Raw genomic sequence first — 17464 nt, 5'->3', positions numbered from 1 at the left:
AGTGTAGACAATTTCTGTTCATTTGGCTGAGAAATAGGAGGTACATTTTAACATATCTCCACTTGTTATTCCAGGCATGTTTGAACTCTTTGTTCTTCAGCTTTAAACTGAAATGTGCAAATTATGATTCAAGATGCTGTCTTCCATATTTGACAGGTTAAAGACCTACCTCTAACTGATGTCCTTTCTACTTGTTTTTGTCGTTTAAATGATAAAAAAGAAATTGGATAATAAGAATTCCTGTCTTGTCTTGCTTGCCTGCCTGTTCTTGCTGTTTGTCTCATTTTTTAAAGATTTTCAAACAAGATTTGTTAAACTGAGAAAAGAGAAGAAACTGATGGAAAGCCATGCTGAAATAGCAGAAAACAGTGAGCAAAAGAGTCCCCATTCAGATTCCCAGTCTGGTATTTGATTAAATGTTTTGCCATATTTTTTCAGTATCAGCTTTATATAGTGCATCTAGTGCGTTTCCTGTAGAAAATCCTTTGCAGATCGTCCATTTGACCATAGTGTTGTTACTGAAAGCAAGCTGCCACTTACTTCATTTGTCATTTCAAGAAGAAACTAACAAATGTATGAACCTTTGTTCAGCTGTCATTACATCCTACATCACTTCCTACAGTGATGTAGTAGGACAGACAGTAATGACTGTAAGCTGGGGGGGAAGGGATAACTTTGAAAATCTGAACAAAAATCAGTATGTTTAGTACAAAGAAGATCTCTTACACTTTCTGTATTTCATACTCAAGAAACATTCATATTCACTGTTCTACTTCTTTAATTTCAAAGACGGCAGTCAAAATAAGTATTCTTCTTATTTATGTTATTTTTTTTCCCTCTGCTGACCAGAAGGCTGCTGTATGCATGCTGCCCCTGGAATGGAAACAGTACAGTTGGTGTAATAATGACAAAGTTGTTTGATCTGCAGGATTATTTTAGTCAACGTAACTTCAGATTCAGGCTTTTATGTGTAGTCACTTTTTGTGCTATCTGAAGAGAAACTCCAAGGAATAATTAAGACTTCTAACATTTTGATATTTTAAATACTTTTGTGTAAATGACAATAGCAATTAACGTGTATGTACTAGTTCAAACATGGTTTTGGCGTTGAATTGAAGGAGATCAATAATATTTTGGAGAGCTATGACAAAGGAATACTTGGCACTTGGCCTTTAGTTCATGTTGGTGATCACCTACACAACCTATAGAATGTTCCCCTGTATTAGCTTTCTAGAGCATGTATGCTGTCCTGTTTTCGTAAGCCTCATGTGCATAGAATAGCTATAAAGCATCTCAGTCTGGGAGATAAACACTAGCACTGAATCTGTTTCTTGAATTAGGCTTAATATTTGAAATATGAGCAATAGGAGGACTTTGGTGGTTATTTTAAATTACTGTTTTAAAAGGCATCAGGTGTTTGCATTATTTACAACAGGAGGCAAGCTGTTGACGCTTTTTAGTTTACCTGTAAATTGGGGATAATAAATCTAGAGAAAGATGCCTCACTAGTGAACCTGGACATCAGCTGAGGGAATAAAGGACCTATGCATTGTATCAGAATGGATTTCATACTGCTTCTCTCTTTGCACTGCAACTGTCATTTGCTCACCGGCTTTCTTTAGTCATCTTGGATGTTTCTGAGATGTGTTACCGTTGGTCACGTGTCCCAGTAGTCCTGGTTCTAGATAGAAGTGTTTGGCCTCATGTCCTAGACTACTCTTGCTCTCCCTTGTGTCAAGGTAAATTGAAAAGACCTGTAACTGAGAATTTTCTCTGACATAGGCAATTCAGAAGCCTCCTTCACCCTCACAATTTGAACAAGGAAAAGTAATACAGTGCTAGCTTAAGGCATATAAAGTGTATAGTGTGACTCTCATCTAAATATCATGAGAGAGCGCAGCTTTCAGTGTTTCTAAAAATTTTACTGATGTGAATGGAAGCTTGGTTGTATTTGCTGCTAAGCAAGTCCTCACAAGGGTTTAAGCAAACAACATGCAGTTCTTGTACCTGACAGTGATAAAGACAGTAGTAATGCACATTTATCTACCCATGTTTTTCCACTTCGAGCTGATTTAGATGCTTTCTGTCAAAACTTGTAGTATAAAGCTTCTTTTATTATTTAAGTAGGTTTACTAGTTTCCTTCAGGTAGTATATTGAGCTCCTAGAGCAGTGTATTTGAATGCAAGGTATACGTGGAGCAGGAAGGAATTTGTCTTTTTTTAATTAAAAATTAAAACAAGAAAGTTTTATTCTCAGAAGTTACAAGTATTAACTTATTAGCTATAGCTTGAAAATTATTAATAATTAAATTACAAGAAACGGAACTGAGGTGTTTGTTGGGTTTTTTTTACAGAATTGTCAATTTGAATTCTCACATCTTTTTTTTTCCCTCTCTATTTCCTGTCCATTACATATAAAAACTTTATGAATGTTTGTGTACACTTAAAAGTAGTTCCCCCTAAACCTTCTTCCAGTGCATCTCGCAGCAAGGCTTTGTCTAAATTCAAAATTCTGGAAAAATTTCATAAGGAAAAGAAAGATTCGTACTTAAACAGAGAAGAAGGAAGCCTCTCTTCTGACAGTCCAGACAATTTGGAGGGTAACAAATTTACTGTATTTTATGTGATACTGAAAAGGCAAAATGGCTCAATTCTGACAGTCCTAGTCAGATTAAGTAGGAAGAAAGTTACTTTTTAAATAGATGTTTGTTACTGTCTGTAGGTTTTGAGTCCTTTGTATTTATGTTTTTAAACTTTCCTCTGCAAGTGTGGTGGTTGGAAATATTTTCCTGCTTGAAACTCAGGTTCTTATTTTAATAAATTTAAAGTGGCTGTGTATCATTAGCCTCACAAAATACTACATGTGAAGGTATGAGTAGTGACATCTTCCGAGTTGAAGACAACTGTTGCTTCAGGAAGCTTTTATGAAAAGTAACAAGTACACCCCCAAATAAATCACTCTTGGAAGCCCCACAGAAACCAGTAGGACTGTTCAAACAACCAAAAAACACAGTGAACAGAGACTTTGAAATTTATCCAAGTTGATATTTTTTTCCAGGTTTGATAGGTTTCTCAGAGTTCAGATTGTGTAGGATTAGTAAAAAGACATTTCTTGCCTTTGTTAGCAATGGTAGCATCCAATCCCCTGTAATTCAGGGGGGTGTCTGGGAATTGAGTGTAGCTGAGTGGCAAAATTCAGGCTGCAAAACTATTTGATTTTCAGATTATTATGGGAGGTAAAAAAGCTCTGGTTTGGTTCGAACTGGCAAAATTAAAATTCTGAAAGAATATTAAATAGCTTACATAAATCCCATGAAGCCTTCAAGGTCTGGGTAAGTCTGTTCAGAAAGTTCATTGAGTTTGAGATAATTTAAATGAAACAGCTCGGGAAAATGTTTTTCTCTAAAATTTTGTTCTGTTAAATGTTATAACTGCCTTTTTACTGAAGTATATGCCCATCTTCTTTCTGGTAAAGCTTACAGGACGACAGTGTCAGTTTATCTTTGATTCTGCTAACATATTCTCATTGAAAAAATAGGGTGCTGGAGGTCCGGTGAGATTATGGCTAATTTAAAACTCTGCAAAAATACTTGTGACCCAGCTGCAAACAGACTCCAGTTTGCTGTCTTGATAACTAGAATAGAGTGCCATCTGAGTAAATTTGAATTACTGTCTAGTTACTGGACAAATGGACTTATTGTACTTTTCCACTTCTGCTTGGCACTTTGAGCATTCCATTTTATACTCTTCAGTGTAGTAGCAAAATGTATTTATTTAGGTATTAACTTAGTGTACATGTAGAGCTTGACCTTTAGTTAGTGTCTCTAGCATTTATTTGTTGTATGCAAGGCAAGTCAGTGAGAGCTCTGTATCAAGGACAGAGCTGAAGTCAGATACAGGAATGTAAAAGTAATTGCCAAGATGTAGAATCTTGTGCACTTAGCCTCCCAGTAAAATGTGCAAGAGGACTTTGTCATTGAAATCAATGAAAAAAAAAATACTTCCTAACAAGGGGTATTGTGTAATCAGAATGCACATGCCTGTGGGGAAGGAACAAGGTGTTCAGACTCTTACTTTCCTCACTGTGCATACATCTTCAGTACTGAAGGGAGGGAATTCTCTATTATCATGATAAAGGTAACTGTCATTTCTTAAAAGTGACTTGGTTGGACCTGTAGAGAGGACAAAAGTAACGGAAGTAAGAGGCTGGAGTTGAAGCAGTCTATCAGCGTGCAGAAGTCTGGGTTAGTGTTCTTCAACTGAAGAGTTACTGATGTACCCATCTCCTGCAGTCTCCTGACAGCAGGAAATGAGCTGTTGTTAGTGTCTTTACCCCTCCTGGTATGTGTGGCACAAGGACACAGCTACAGTCTAAAAATCTTTTGGCCAGACATTCTCAGAAATTCTGAGTTTATTTTACCAACTGGAGATTCATGTTGGGTAAGACAGACATGGTTTCTGTTCCCTTCTGTGAGAGCTGTTAAATTATTTCATATGTCATTGGATAAAATGCATAAGAAGCTTTTCTTCTAGTCTTTTTCTAAGAGAACCTTTCAAGAATCTTAATGTGTGTTTTAGGGGCAGGCAGAAGGGACTTGGTGCTGCTTTTTAACCAGTAATGTGCAATATTTGGCTTTTAGTTTTCCAAAAGGAAGTAGATAAGGCAGCATTCTGTCTGAGAGCAGAATTCACTCTTGAAGCTGGTAAGGTGCTTCTGAACCTTCACAACACTGAAATTACATTAAAGAGAGCAACTGCATGTTGTAGTTGCATAAATATACAGAATGGGTGTTTGTCAGTGACCTTTAACTTTGGTTACTTTTTTTTCCTTAAAGCATTTAATTTGCAACAAATGAAATGTAGCTGCTAAGCTACAATTTTCAAAAATCTGTGGTGCTTTCTCCGGGATAGTAGATCAAACAAAATGAGTAGGCTTTAAACAAAGAAATGTTAAGTTCTCCATAGGGTTTGTGTGTGTGATTCCTTTCTATGAGTAACATTAAAGTAAGTCAATTTTTACAGTTGCTGTATTTGTCCCATGATGAACTTTAGGGTTGTGTGCAGATACAAAGGATAGGAAGATAATAGCCCAATTAATTCTAATTAAACAAGATTTACATATCTCATAGTAGAAGTGGAAATTGGATGAATGTGATTTACGAGACTGTATTTTTGCGGTTGCAACATAAGATTAAAATTGGTGGTTCTGGAAGATGACTGAAAGACTCAAGTGTTGTAAAAATAGCTTTTAGATGTTAATCCAGAATGCTGCAACTTTTTTTCCTAGGAATGCTTGGAACCAGTAGAAACTTTGTAAAGATACAGAACACTTCACAGACTAAGGGAGAGAGTTATGAGAATATGCACGTGGAAAAGATGCAGCTTGAGAAAAGTAATGGGGTTGCTGTCTCCTTAAGCAGAGTCAGCCTGGAGGCAAATGGTGAGAACTGAGAGCACAACTTATTTCATGAAGTTAGATAGATTTAAATTAGTTACTGTTGCAAGCAATTCACCTTAATTCACTGCAAGTTCAGATTCGTCACTTCTGCCAGCTGCACCTCATGAACTGAAGGCTCCTAGTACTAGTTTTTGATAATTTGATACTGTTAATATTTTATGAGTCTGTCTATAGTTGTGTTAACTATTATGATTATTCTATGTGAACATACAGCACAGATGCCGTTATTTTATTCTTTGTTTTGAAATTTAGATTCAGTTTTAGCTTCTGAGCCTAATCAAAGTATCGTGGGAGCTGGATTGGATACCTTGGAAGAACAAGAAGAAAAAGAAATGTTCTTTGCCAGACTTGAACGAGAAGCTTCCTCTACTATTGATTATTCAAGATTAAATAAAGAGCTGGATTCCAATGATTCTGTCATACTAGCACCATTTTTACGGTAATTTAGAGGGAAGAAAAATTGTGGACTGTATTAGTGGGCATATGTGATGGGTATGGCCAGTGAGATTTTGTGAGACAGCATCCTGTATGATTCAGTCAGGTTTTGGTTTTTGTTATAGTCTAGGGTTTTTGAGGGTTTTCTGTTTGTTTGTTTTAAGGCAAGGACAGACATGAGCTTAGTAAAAGAAAGGAGTAAGGTGGGAGCGTGACTTGGTGATGAGTGGAAATAACTGCATTCTTGTACATGACTCAATAGAAACAATTTAACATTCTTAATTGTAAGGTGTAACTAATTGAAGAGTTAACAACTGACAATAACAAGGAAATAGACCACCAAAGATTGTGTCCTCTTGGATGTTATGTTACAAATTAGTCTGGAGGAAGGATACAAAATCTTCATAGACTAGGGCAATTCATTTATAATGAGTTATGTGAGAATAATTTCAAACGTGAGAGAAATAGATCAAGGGGCAATTCAGGCTGCTGTTGCTAAAAAATACTGCGCACAGAAGCAACTTCCAATGTGAAAGGTGTTGAAGGGTTAGAAATCTGGAGAGTTTTAAGTAAGGACAAAACTAGCTTTACAGGAAAAGGGTGAAGAAAGGAAAGATTTTTTTTTTTTTTTCTAGAATGCAGTGAAAAGGTCAGAACAGGAAGCAGACCTGATAAAAATTTCTTTGAGAAGCTAATGTAGATGTTGGAGGGAAGGCAGAAAGGGAATGGTTCTAAGAGTTAGATTAAGAATTTTAACTATGGACAGTTGTAAAAACTTAAATATTGATTTTAATAATTGCAGCTATTCATCCACCTTTCTTACCTCTGGCTTGATATGATGAACAAATTTGAGTTTTTATTGCTAATTGTAAGAAGTATTGAAGTTTGGAGTTTGAAAAAAGCTGTATTTATTTGCTGACCAAAAAGAGTAAATTTTTCATTTCATTTCTCAGAAATGAAGAAACTGAAAAAGAAAAGGAAGCTGCACATGAAGAGAAATCTGGTACTGCCATCTTTCTCAATCATTCATTTGAAAATTCTTGCCTTTGGGGCTTTGTTTGGGTTTCTTTTTGTGTTTGCTTTGGGTTGTTTTTTTGTTTTTTTTTTAATTGCTGCATGTACACTAAGAGTTATGAGAACCTGATTAAACAGAATGACAGAAATTAAAGCGGTGCATTATTGCTCCAGTTCAAATGCAGAGTCTTCAGAAAACATCACAGCAGGGTGTCAGAGGAAAACATAAGTTTGTAGAGGGATGTAATTTAGAGGTCTGGAAAGAGGAAACTGTACTACAGTCTTGTACTTTGTTCTATACCCTGTGTTCCCTTTGAAGCTAGTCAGAAAACTTGACTCTTCCTACATTTCAGAAGCACAAGAGAGTCCAGCATTCTCACTGAACTTTTTTGTTCTGAGAAATATGTAAACCAGTTGACTTCTGATCCCATGTCACCCTCGCAGTTGCGGGTAAACCTTTTATTTAACTGAAAACTAATGTAATTTTCATTGTAATTATTTTCATTTATCTGTAGTTCTTACATCAGCCTTTTACGCTGCTTTTGCGTTATGCCGGTGTGACTGTTATTCACACAGAGGGTTTTAGGGGATTGCTTTTGGTTTTGTGATATCTTTTTTTTATTTTTTTTAAACTTTTTTTTTCTTTTTCTCTTTTTATTTTTAAATGGATTTTTTAACCTGTTGTGACCTTAAAGACAAACAGAAAAGAAAAAACAAACCCAATTGCCAATCAAAAAAATAAAGAAAAATTAATGTTGAAATAAGTCTTAATGTTTGAGCTACTCTAGTGTCTTAACTGTCATCTGTATTTTTGTACCATCTTATCATACCTGCATTTAATCTGTAATCTGCAGAATACTCTTAACCTGCTTTTTTCCCACAAATTACTATGCTTCACCCCTTCCATCTTGCTTATTTGTGTTTTACTTGTCATCTCTATTTCACTCTTCATTGCTAGCATATGATAGAGTGTATTCCTGTAATTTAATCAGTAGAGTATATATATCTTCAGATTTATATATTTAGCTGAACCTTTGAGAGGCCCCATTGTCAAGCTTGAATTTCCCAGACATAAAGAGGCTGTATTTGTAAACTATTATCACAGGAAATCTTTTCTCCTTGAAAGCTTGATTACTCCATAGGCCGCAACGGATCATGATAATTATAGCAGTAATGCTACAACAGTTTTGTAACCTTTTTTCTAACAAAATAGTTGAAATTACCCAATTGTTATGGTCAGTTTATAAAATTGACATTTCTGTTTTTAAGAAAACAAGTTTCTATGAAATACTCATTATGACCAGTCTCTGCGTTGTGTGTGTGCTTTTGTTTGTTCGTTGTCAAACTGCTATTTCATGAATGAAATAAGTGGATAATATGTGTGCAGGAATGATACAAGCACTGTGTATGTCTTCAGTCAGTAGGAAAAAGCTATTTTCAGCTGATCAGACTGGTCCAAAACCAAAAAGAATGCTGAAATACAGTGCCTTTCCAGAGAGTAGTTTTTATACATGAGATCAACTGTGTGTCAGGTGTCTAGTGACAGAACACAGAAAGAACACATTGTAAACCAGTGTTTTGTAATGTTTCTAGTTTTAAGCATTATGGATGATGCAGACACTGAACAGGAGCTGAGTAGGAGGAGATACAGCAACAGGGAATCAAAACTTGTGGAAGGATCTAAGTAACTGAAGAAAAGCATTTGGCTTGCTTGTAAAATTCATTCTCTGACACACTTGTGGTTTTAAATAATGCTTACTCTTGAGAGTGCTGCTGGGCCACTAGAGCAGGTCAGGGGAAGCAGAATTACAGATTCTGAGCCTAAAAACTGCTGGTGTTGTCAAGGTTAACTGCTGGTGTTGTCAAGACAAGGTACAGAGTACCTTGTCTACTGGGGAGGGAATTACATCATTTCACCTGTTAGTGAAAGTCATAGAATAAAAAGGGTCAATTCAGTTGTGCCTTGAGAAGACAGGTAAAGTGTGTCTGATCATAACACAAACTTCATTTGAATACACAGACATTATGTGTCACTTTTACTGTAGTTTTACGGTACCATGTAAAACTACTAGTAGTATCAAGTCCAGTCTCAAAACCTTTCTCTTCACTTTATGAGTAATAGTGGCAGTAGCTCTTCCTAGATTGGGTGAAGGGAAATAGCTTTCCCTTACTGCTTTACCTTCCTTGAATATTCATTCTGTTTGATGTTTATTGTACTCTTCAGGCAGCTACAGTGAAGATTTTGAAGAAGAAACAGATTCTGATCCTGCCTTTAAAACTGAAGGAAGTCACATGAATCAAAACATCATTTCAGGAGTTGATTTAAGTCCTCAAGAACAGGTATAACTGTTTATATACTTGCCTGAATTGTAAAAGCTCTGCAATGTATATAATTACAAATATACTAAACCTTCATATAATGTGTTCTGTCTGAAAGAAAATAATATAGTGGTCCTGAGACTATGTTGTTCTAGTAAGGATATGCAATGGTTATGATAAGTCACTGAAAGGATTAAGTTTTTAACAGGGTTTCCTGCTTACTCCGCCTTTGAGTTAAGAACTGTGAATGGGAGTGCACAAATTATGAGCTCAGGTTGTAGCCTCAGCCTCACAATGGGTAGCAACTAATCTCTTTTGGAGCTGCTAGGGTGGTATCTACACCAGCAAATACTTAGAGAAGCAGTTTGGTAAAGAGAAGCAGATTGGACGCAGGACCCAAAATCTACACTGTGTGAACTTTGAGAGTATTACTGTTGACTACCTTAGTCAGGTCTTTTGATGTGGAGCGCATGTGGCTGGAGCACACCAGGTGCATTCCTGGAGCATGTGTTCTGATTTGTTTGTTTTTTTTTTGTGAAAAGAATCTGTAGAGCACTACGTGTTCACCTATAATAGATAGATGAGGGCTTTTAATTCTTAAGTTTATTAGAATAGTAATTCTGATAAATGTTTGAAAAGAACAACTGCTACGTTATTTTCTTTTCTCAAATTACAGTACAAGAGAACCAAGGCAGTGCAGAAATATCCTTATGTGGAGTAGCATTTAGCTCCTGGTTACTTTTGAGAGGGTTTATAGAGTACAGGATATTGGAGACCTTTTGGCATCCTTAGAGGAGTTTTAGACAAGTGCATATTCCTGGAGCATGAAGAACTGCTTAGCTCTGAGTTCTAAGAACTGTGCTTAGATTTTTGGAACAACTTTTAAAGTTCATCCAGATTTTCTTCCCCCACCCCGAAACTTAAAAAGTAATATTTGTTTTTTCTTTATTTTTGTTAGGAAGAAGTAAATGCTGGCATGCTGGCTAAAGGTAAACTATAAACTGATCAGTAGGGGAGTACTTAATGTAACTTTTTTTTAAACTTGCTTACCTGATTTTTACTATTTTGGTATTTTTCACCTTAATTTTGTGTTCTACTTGAAAGACTGTTGGACTGAAAGGTTAAAAATTAATCTGCATATTAGCAGTTCAAAGTGATCATCAATGTAATTTTTAATTTACATATAGTCAGTACTCAGAGTTTGATGCTTACGATCAGAATTAATCACTTTACAGTTAATGGCATTATTTGCATGTTTAGGATATCAAATAAGCTTTGGTATACTTCTGATTGCAGTGAAGATAGAGTATAAATAAGAGAATTGTGTTTTCTTTAACATTCATCTTCTTGAGTTTAGTTGTATTACTTGATTCACAAGATTCAACTACAGAACTTCAGAAGGCTGTTGAAACATCAGATGTAGCTGTAGGTGAACATCGTCTTCCTGAAGAAGTCAGTGGAATTGAAATGAATGAAGCAGGTAAGGGTTGCTTTAAAACAACAAACCCCCACCCCCTTTTTTTTTTAATCAGAAAAGGAAAACCAAACACACAACAAAACACAGTTCTCAGAATCTTACTTTGGTAGAATAGGTGGCTCTGATGTCTTTCTTTGTTCTTAGGCTAACAGTGAACATGAAGCCCTTGGCTTTCAGTAACAAATCTTGAAAGGAGGAGGAAGTGTTTCAGGAGAAAGTCATCTTTCTGCTAAAGATACCTTTTTACTCTTGGTTATTGTAAAGTTGCTTTTGACATTGCAGCTTGAATTGAAATATCACTTCCTCTGGTTATTTGTCATAGCTAAAATTCTTCTTTGACAGCATCGAAAACAATTATAAAATACATTCTCTTACCAAACTTTTTTACAATAGTGTGTGCCACTTGTCACCAGAGTTGTACTCTGAATGTGTCTGTTAAAATAGTTTATCACATATGCTGTTAGTTTTAGTACTGATAAAATAGTGAGGCAGTTGAAGGGGGTGGAGAGGCATGTAAACTGAAGATGGGACTATTTAGTATGTGCTGATTAACTCAGCACTGTTTATAGTAAAAATGAGATTTTGAAACATTTTTTTACAAATGAAATCGTTATTCTCATAACAACATTATACACCAAGCTAGTAACTGAAGCACAGGCTCCAGTGGGATGTCTCCCAAACCAGAAAATTCTGTAGTGTCTCTTATGAGCCTGTGTTTTTCACAGGCACTTCCTATGAGCAAACCACCAGTGACATGGAAGCGTTACACCAAGCATACCGTCATATTGATCAGTCTTTGGGAGACACTGATGAGCAAAAACTGCACGATCCTGCAGTGGCAGTCTCAGAATACATAGTGCAAGGTGTTTCACAAAATAATGACGTCTATTCAAAAGGCATGTCAACCATAGAATCAGGTAAATACCTCAAATGCAGGCATGTATTGTACAAGTATGTAAAATAAGTGAACCAGTAATTTTTAATACTCCTTTTATGAAATGTTTTTAAATGTTGTCCTTTTTACAAATATTTTTTCTAAGTTTTTTTGTTTGTTTGTTTGTTTGTTTTGGTGCTAATTAGATTTACCTACTATGGAAGAATTGATGAAACCCATTAAAGGACATTCGTGTAATGTCAGAAATTTTGATGTGGAGCATGAGAGGTATTTACTTCAGAATGCATTTTAAGAATTGTAATAACTTAAGTCCATTAACTGTTTGTGAAAAGCAGCTTACAGAATAACTCATCTGTCTTTTTCCCCAGTTAAATGTTGACATTTCGTTATGTCTTACAGTCGCATTATGGTATATGCAGTGAAATGTAAATTGGTTTATACTGGGGATTCCCCAACTGTCTGAGTGATAAGCAGCAATGTTTGCCAGATCACTTGGAGGAGCGTTCCTCAGTCTCATAGCTACCACAGCTAGCATCATTGCTCTTCCAGTCTTCTGCTCTTTCCCCTCCCCCATACATGGATTTCAGACCACATCCTATCCTAGCTCTCCAACCTCCATAATCTAAGATCAAATCCTCTTATTCTGCTTATTCTTGTGAATCTTACTAACCTGTGCTCCATACCTCATTCTGGTTTGCTCCAGCTGTTGTGTCTAGATCAGAAAACACAGGCCTTGAACTGTCAGAAATAGGTTATGCTTAGCAATGAGTTTTGGGAGTTTATCATGTAGCTGCACCCAGCAGATATTACCATTCATTGTTTTATTAGCATTAATTGCATGCTTTCAGGTGTTCGTTCATCTTGTAGCCGAGTTTGGTACTTCCACAAAAGCAGTCACTGCTGGGAAATGGCTCTTGTCCCACAGCATGGAAGTGAATCTGTGTAACTAAATCTGCCAGGTTGTTCTTAAAAAAAGCCTACTAGCTCTTTCAGATTCAAGTAGTCTGTACAGCTGATACCTAAGGAAAAAAATGACCCACTTTTTCTGAAGTGGTAGAGAAGCAAAGGGCAAAATTCTTGTTGTATATGACTTTATTCCATTCTCTCGTAGTCCTGTGAAACTGGTAGGCAGCGCAGCAAATGACCTCAGCAGCTGTTCACCCATTAAAGAGCACCAGAATAATATGATTTGCAAGGCAAATTTATTTGAAAAATTTAACAAGGAAGAGAGCAACTTTGTGCGGACAGGTGTGAATGACAGTAACCTTCAGAGAGTGACTGAGAAAGAAATTCAGACCAGTGAAGTACAGCCTGATGTACTAAGAGAAGAAATAGTACAAGACTCTCTGCTTTCACAAGGCAGCAAAACTAAACAAGTAAGTAGTATCAGCCAGATTTTTATTATATGGAGATAAGTTTTAAATACAAAAATTTTTAGACTGCCTGTCATTTGATTATGCTCTGATGTTTAGAGATTGGGAGACCGTTGCTGTTTTTCTTGAAACTCCTGGTACCATTGCTATTGTTAGAAGTAGCCAAACCCAGTGGACTCTGGGACCAGCAGGATTCTTCCTGTCCCAGCCCAATACATGCAAGGCTACTGTGCTTCCATGTCCCCAGCTCTAGCTAGTAGCGAATCTGAGCACGTGTTCCCATTGGGAGTGTATGCGTAAACATACACAAGCTCAGAACAGAGAGCATATTTACAGAGATGGCAGGTAGAAACACCACTCAATAAGAATATAGGAGAGACCGCAATGATCAGTGCTCAGCTTAGTCACACAGATGGACTGACCAGCAACCTGGTGGTGTCACCAGCTTCTTTAATCTTATTTTCCCTCTGTTTCCCAGATCTGTTCCTACTTGATCCACCTTGATTGCTCCCATTACCTAGTTTTTGTCCTTTGCCTAAATATCCTGTAAGTTTTGCACATTCTCATGATCCACTCAAATGTTGGGGACCAACATTTACACAATTCCAAATCTCCCTGCATACTCAAATTTTCTTCTCCTTGCATCCCCTAAATTAGCCCCACACTCCTTTAGGCAATCACCTCTTCTGTCTGCAAGGTGTTGCAGGGAGAGAGATTGTTTGGCTGATTAATCCTGATGGATTTTCCACCAGGGCCAACAGGCTAAGCTTTCTTACTTTCTTGTCTTGAGCTGTGTTCTCTATTTTTGATGATCAAGTTATGCAGGGTTCCTCTGCCTGACACTGTTCCTCTCTTCATCATTGGGTTTCTGTGTTCACTGTGATTAGCCTTTAGTCACGAGCTACCTGCTTTGGTAAGCTAAGGAACCTGTAATGTAATACAACTTCCCAGAACAATTAAACAGAGCTTTACTTGTATTACGTATACTTCTAAAGTACTAAAATTCTGTAAAATTACACACTGTTAACTTGGTTAAAAATAATGCTTCCCACCACCCTGAGTCTTACAGCTGTTTAAATCTGGTAAGAATCTATATTCTTTTAATAGTGAAAGCTACCTTCAGATTACATTGGAGCCAAAAATTTATTTTAAACAAGTGTGCTCTATCACAGGCTCTTCGGTCTTGTTCCTTGAAGAATGAAAGATCGGAATCGATGACAACTAAACCAGCATTATACAAGAATATCGGAAGTCCAGCACCTATACATAAAAAGAAATCTTCCTATGGTACTCATGGGGTAGTTAAAAGTTCTGGGTATGGGAAACCCAATTCACTCTCAAAACAGTGTTTTCCAGTTAATGAAAAGAAAACACCAAAAGAAACTTTCAAAAAGACCAATGTGAAAGCCAGAAGTCCTGCAGATAAATCAAGATCTAAAGGTAATTCTATCATAAAACGACTGAGTTTTAAGAGCCAGAGAGCTTTGTTGTTCATGCTTCATATAACAAAAAAAGAAAAATGCAGAAGAAATCTTAACCCAAATGCAATTAAGTACTGAATTATTTCTGTAGCAGCATGAAGTTGCTAGAAGAGAGACTTTTAAATAAAACTTCACAGTGTAGTCTTGTTTCATTTCTATTCACTGATGCTGCCACTAGGTTTGAGTTTTCACTATTGTTTACCTGTAGGACCAAAACAGTAGAAAAGCTGCTGTTCAAAATAAATGTCTGAGTTATGTTTTTCATTACAGTAAGTGCAAAGACTTGCTGACACACAAACGTCTGTGTGATCCTCAGTTTCTCTTCTCAGCTGCTGCTTCTTATTTTTGCTTTCCTAGAGTACAAAGACAGCTCTAGAAAAAGTTTTATTTTCTGTTCCTGTTACTTCTAACACAAAGGAAAGGAGAATGCAAGGACTGAACCATTTTTTTGGGAAATGAGGCCTGAAGAGTTTCATAAGATAATTCAGTTTAGCATCTTTGCAATGGTGTTTGCAGTCTCTGAGGCATGGGAAAATAACTTTACAGATGCCAAGGTTTTAGCACACTTCTAGCATGTGTGCTTAAAAACCCTGCAAGTAGTGTTGGGAAAAGCAGTTTAAGATTATGTCGCCCCTCTTAGAGAGATGTGGCAGCTGTCAAACTAAGGAGCTGGGGCACTAAGTGCTGTGACACTTCCTGGAGAAGAGGAGGATGCTCAGCCAGATGAGGTGGTGAAGTGAATGATGAGCCTTGAGAAAATGAGGCCATAGCATCATCCAAACATGTGTTTCTCTCTCCAGCTATAACCATTGTTCATAGTAATTTCAGAAGTTAATTTCACCAGGATGCATTCTGTAGGACTTGTATAACTAGGAAGAGAATGGTATTAAATCAAAAAATCCCCTAATAATCATCAATGCTAAGGGAGCACCTTTGTGAAGGCATTGTGTGAGAAATGTAAAAAGTATTAAATTTGGAAAATGATCATTGCCTATTTGTTTTCAGGTATAACATTCCTAAGCAGGACCTCTTGGCATAAGTTGCTAAAGGCAGAAGAGAAAGGGCAGTTGTAGTTACTATCTGCATTTTAGAAGACTAAGAACAGTTCTGTGTAGCTACTCTTTAGGAGGAGCTTCCCCTAATTTTAATTTCCAGTCAAGTTGCTATTTGATGCCACAAATAAATGTTACATGTCTTTGTACACTGTCTGTGCTCAAGTCCATTTTGCAAATTGCTGTCTAACTTTATCTTACCTCATAGCTTGGAATGTGTTGTGTTTCTGTAACTTGGATAACTGGCCACTTCTTGAGCAGAGAACTGAAGTTAACCTTGTTTCATGAAGGATTTATGAGACAGCTACTTGTTTCATTTGTTCCTTTGGGTTTTGTTTTATCTTGTCATCAGTTGCTTACTTAAAAAAATAAAAAAATAAAAAACTGCAACATTTTCCACAGTGTCTCATTGCTCTCAGGTTTCTATATTTAGTTAAAAAATTCAGGTTTTAGAATATTTAAGCTATATGCTTAATGGGTGGATTATGTGAATAGATTTTCTTGAAAAGACATTAAATTCTGAATTTAATTTTGTTCTATTTTACTTTCTGCCTAAATGAAGAAGCCTTATTTGCTACTAGGATAATAAGATCTACAACAAATGAACCAACTTTGAAGGAAAGTGTTAACAGAGCTATGTCAAGCAAATCAGTCGTCAATAATCTTGGACAGCAGGCCATGGATTATTGTATGCAATATCACCATGTAAGTAATAATCAGTGGTGCTCCTAATTATAGTATGTACAACTTGGTTCACAAGCCTATTTTGTCAAGACTTTTAATAATTATCACAGTATTGGCAAATGTTGAAATACTGAATAAAGACTTTCCTTGTCAAAGACTAGTTTTTGCTTTTAAAATACACAAGTATTATACTACTCTTGTTGCTTGCATAATTTTATCACTTGAGTGGTTCTATATACTTGGTTGGAATGCTTATTAATTTTTAAAAATTACTACTTTGTGATAGAAAAGGGGACAATTTTAAATGAATCTTTTACTTAAAAGTATTCTGCTACTAATGTTAAATAGCACTACTATTTGTTTTTTTTTCTCTTTGCATTGCATTGAATACTTAATAGTAACTTCTGACTTCTCCAAGGTGACTAAATTTGCAGGATCATGATGGATTATCCTTCTTTCTTATCAAATGTATAAAAAATTATTAATTGAATACCTAAATCATTACTCCTTTTTCAGAGAGATGCATAATAGGATAGTTCTGGTAGCTGTATAGTGCCTCTCATATGAGAAGCATTCATTTCTTGTTGGGTTTTGTGGCTTGTTTTTCTGATACATATTTCAGAAATGAGGAAGTAGCTCATTAAAGTAAATGCAGAGTATTCTGCAATTAAAATATTGGGGGGAAGGGAATGGGGGGATTGGGTTGTTGGGGTGGTTGTTTTTTTTCATTTCCAAGTACCTTATGTGGTTGCTGAGAGGCTGACAAGCCAGTTAAGTACAATTGCTGAGCAGAATTTTTGATAAACAATCAGTTCAGTGTAATGGGTCGCTGAATTTTCTCTTTACTAGGATTTATCATTTTCTCCTATCAAGAGTTGTGACAGAGAACTATATTTGCTAAAACGAGTACAAGTTGCAGAGGAGGAGCTGAACACAGCTCGTGATTTGATTCAACAGCTAACCATCACAGTTTCACAAAAAGAGAAAGAAATAGAGACAAAGATAGTAGAGCTGAAAACACAGCATGAAAAAGAGCTTTCTCAGCTGGGTCAGGAAAACTACGTTCTTCAGTCTAAGGTACTTTATCATCTTTTATCCCATTACCATATAACAGTTGAAACACTGCTATTGTTATTTGACATGAGTTGTTAGTGAGTAGAAAATCCAGATTTACACAAACATGGCCAGTTTGAAAATGCATCCCTGCTGTTACATTTCTTGCTCATAAGAGCTCTGTTGGGTTGGGTTTTTTTCCTACTGAGATAAACTATGTTAT

At 36.3% G+C, this 17464-nt stretch overlaps 1 protein-coding gene across 4 annotated transcripts in view; it reads left to right on the top strand.

Moving 5' to 3' along the window:
• The window catches only part of CEP162 (centrosomal protein 162), a 47991-nt gene that overhangs the window by 10353 nt on the left and 20174 nt on the right, over window positions 1-17464 (top strand). For 3 of the 4 annotated variants that reach the window (XM_062608313.1, XM_062608314.1, XM_062608312.1), the window contains 12 exons: window positions 5288-5440; window positions 5711-5897; window positions 6847-6896; window positions 9132-9247; window positions 10185-10215; window positions 10584-10706; window positions 11429-11620; window positions 11784-11865; window positions 12710-12974; window positions 14144-14411; window positions 16067-16209; window positions 17038-17265. In XM_062608313.1, coding sequence (XP_062464297.1) covers window positions 5288-5440; window positions 5711-5897; window positions 6847-6896; window positions 9132-9247; window positions 10185-10215; window positions 10584-10706; window positions 11429-11620; window positions 11784-11865; window positions 12710-12974; window positions 14144-14411; window positions 16067-16209; window positions 17038-17265 — 1838 coding nt within the window. The remainder of the gene's footprint in view (window positions 1-5287; window positions 5441-5710; window positions 5898-6846; window positions 6897-9131; window positions 9248-10184; window positions 10216-10583; window positions 10707-11428; window positions 11621-11783; window positions 11866-12709; window positions 12975-14143; window positions 14412-16066; window positions 16210-17037; window positions 17266-17464) is intronic. The other variant, XM_062608315.1, reaches the window with a different exon arrangement.

This window comes from Pezoporus occidentalis, unplaced genomic scaffold, assembly GCF_034315485.1.
Source record: "Pezoporus occidentalis ecotype Australia unplaced genomic scaffold, CSIRO_AGI_Poc_V1 ctg13, whole genome shotgun sequence".
In the NCBI taxonomy this organism is placed as follows: Eukaryota; Metazoa; Chordata; class Aves; order Psittaciformes; family Psittacidae; genus Pezoporus; species Pezoporus occidentalis.
This window is presented reverse-complemented; position numbering and strand designations above follow the sequence as displayed.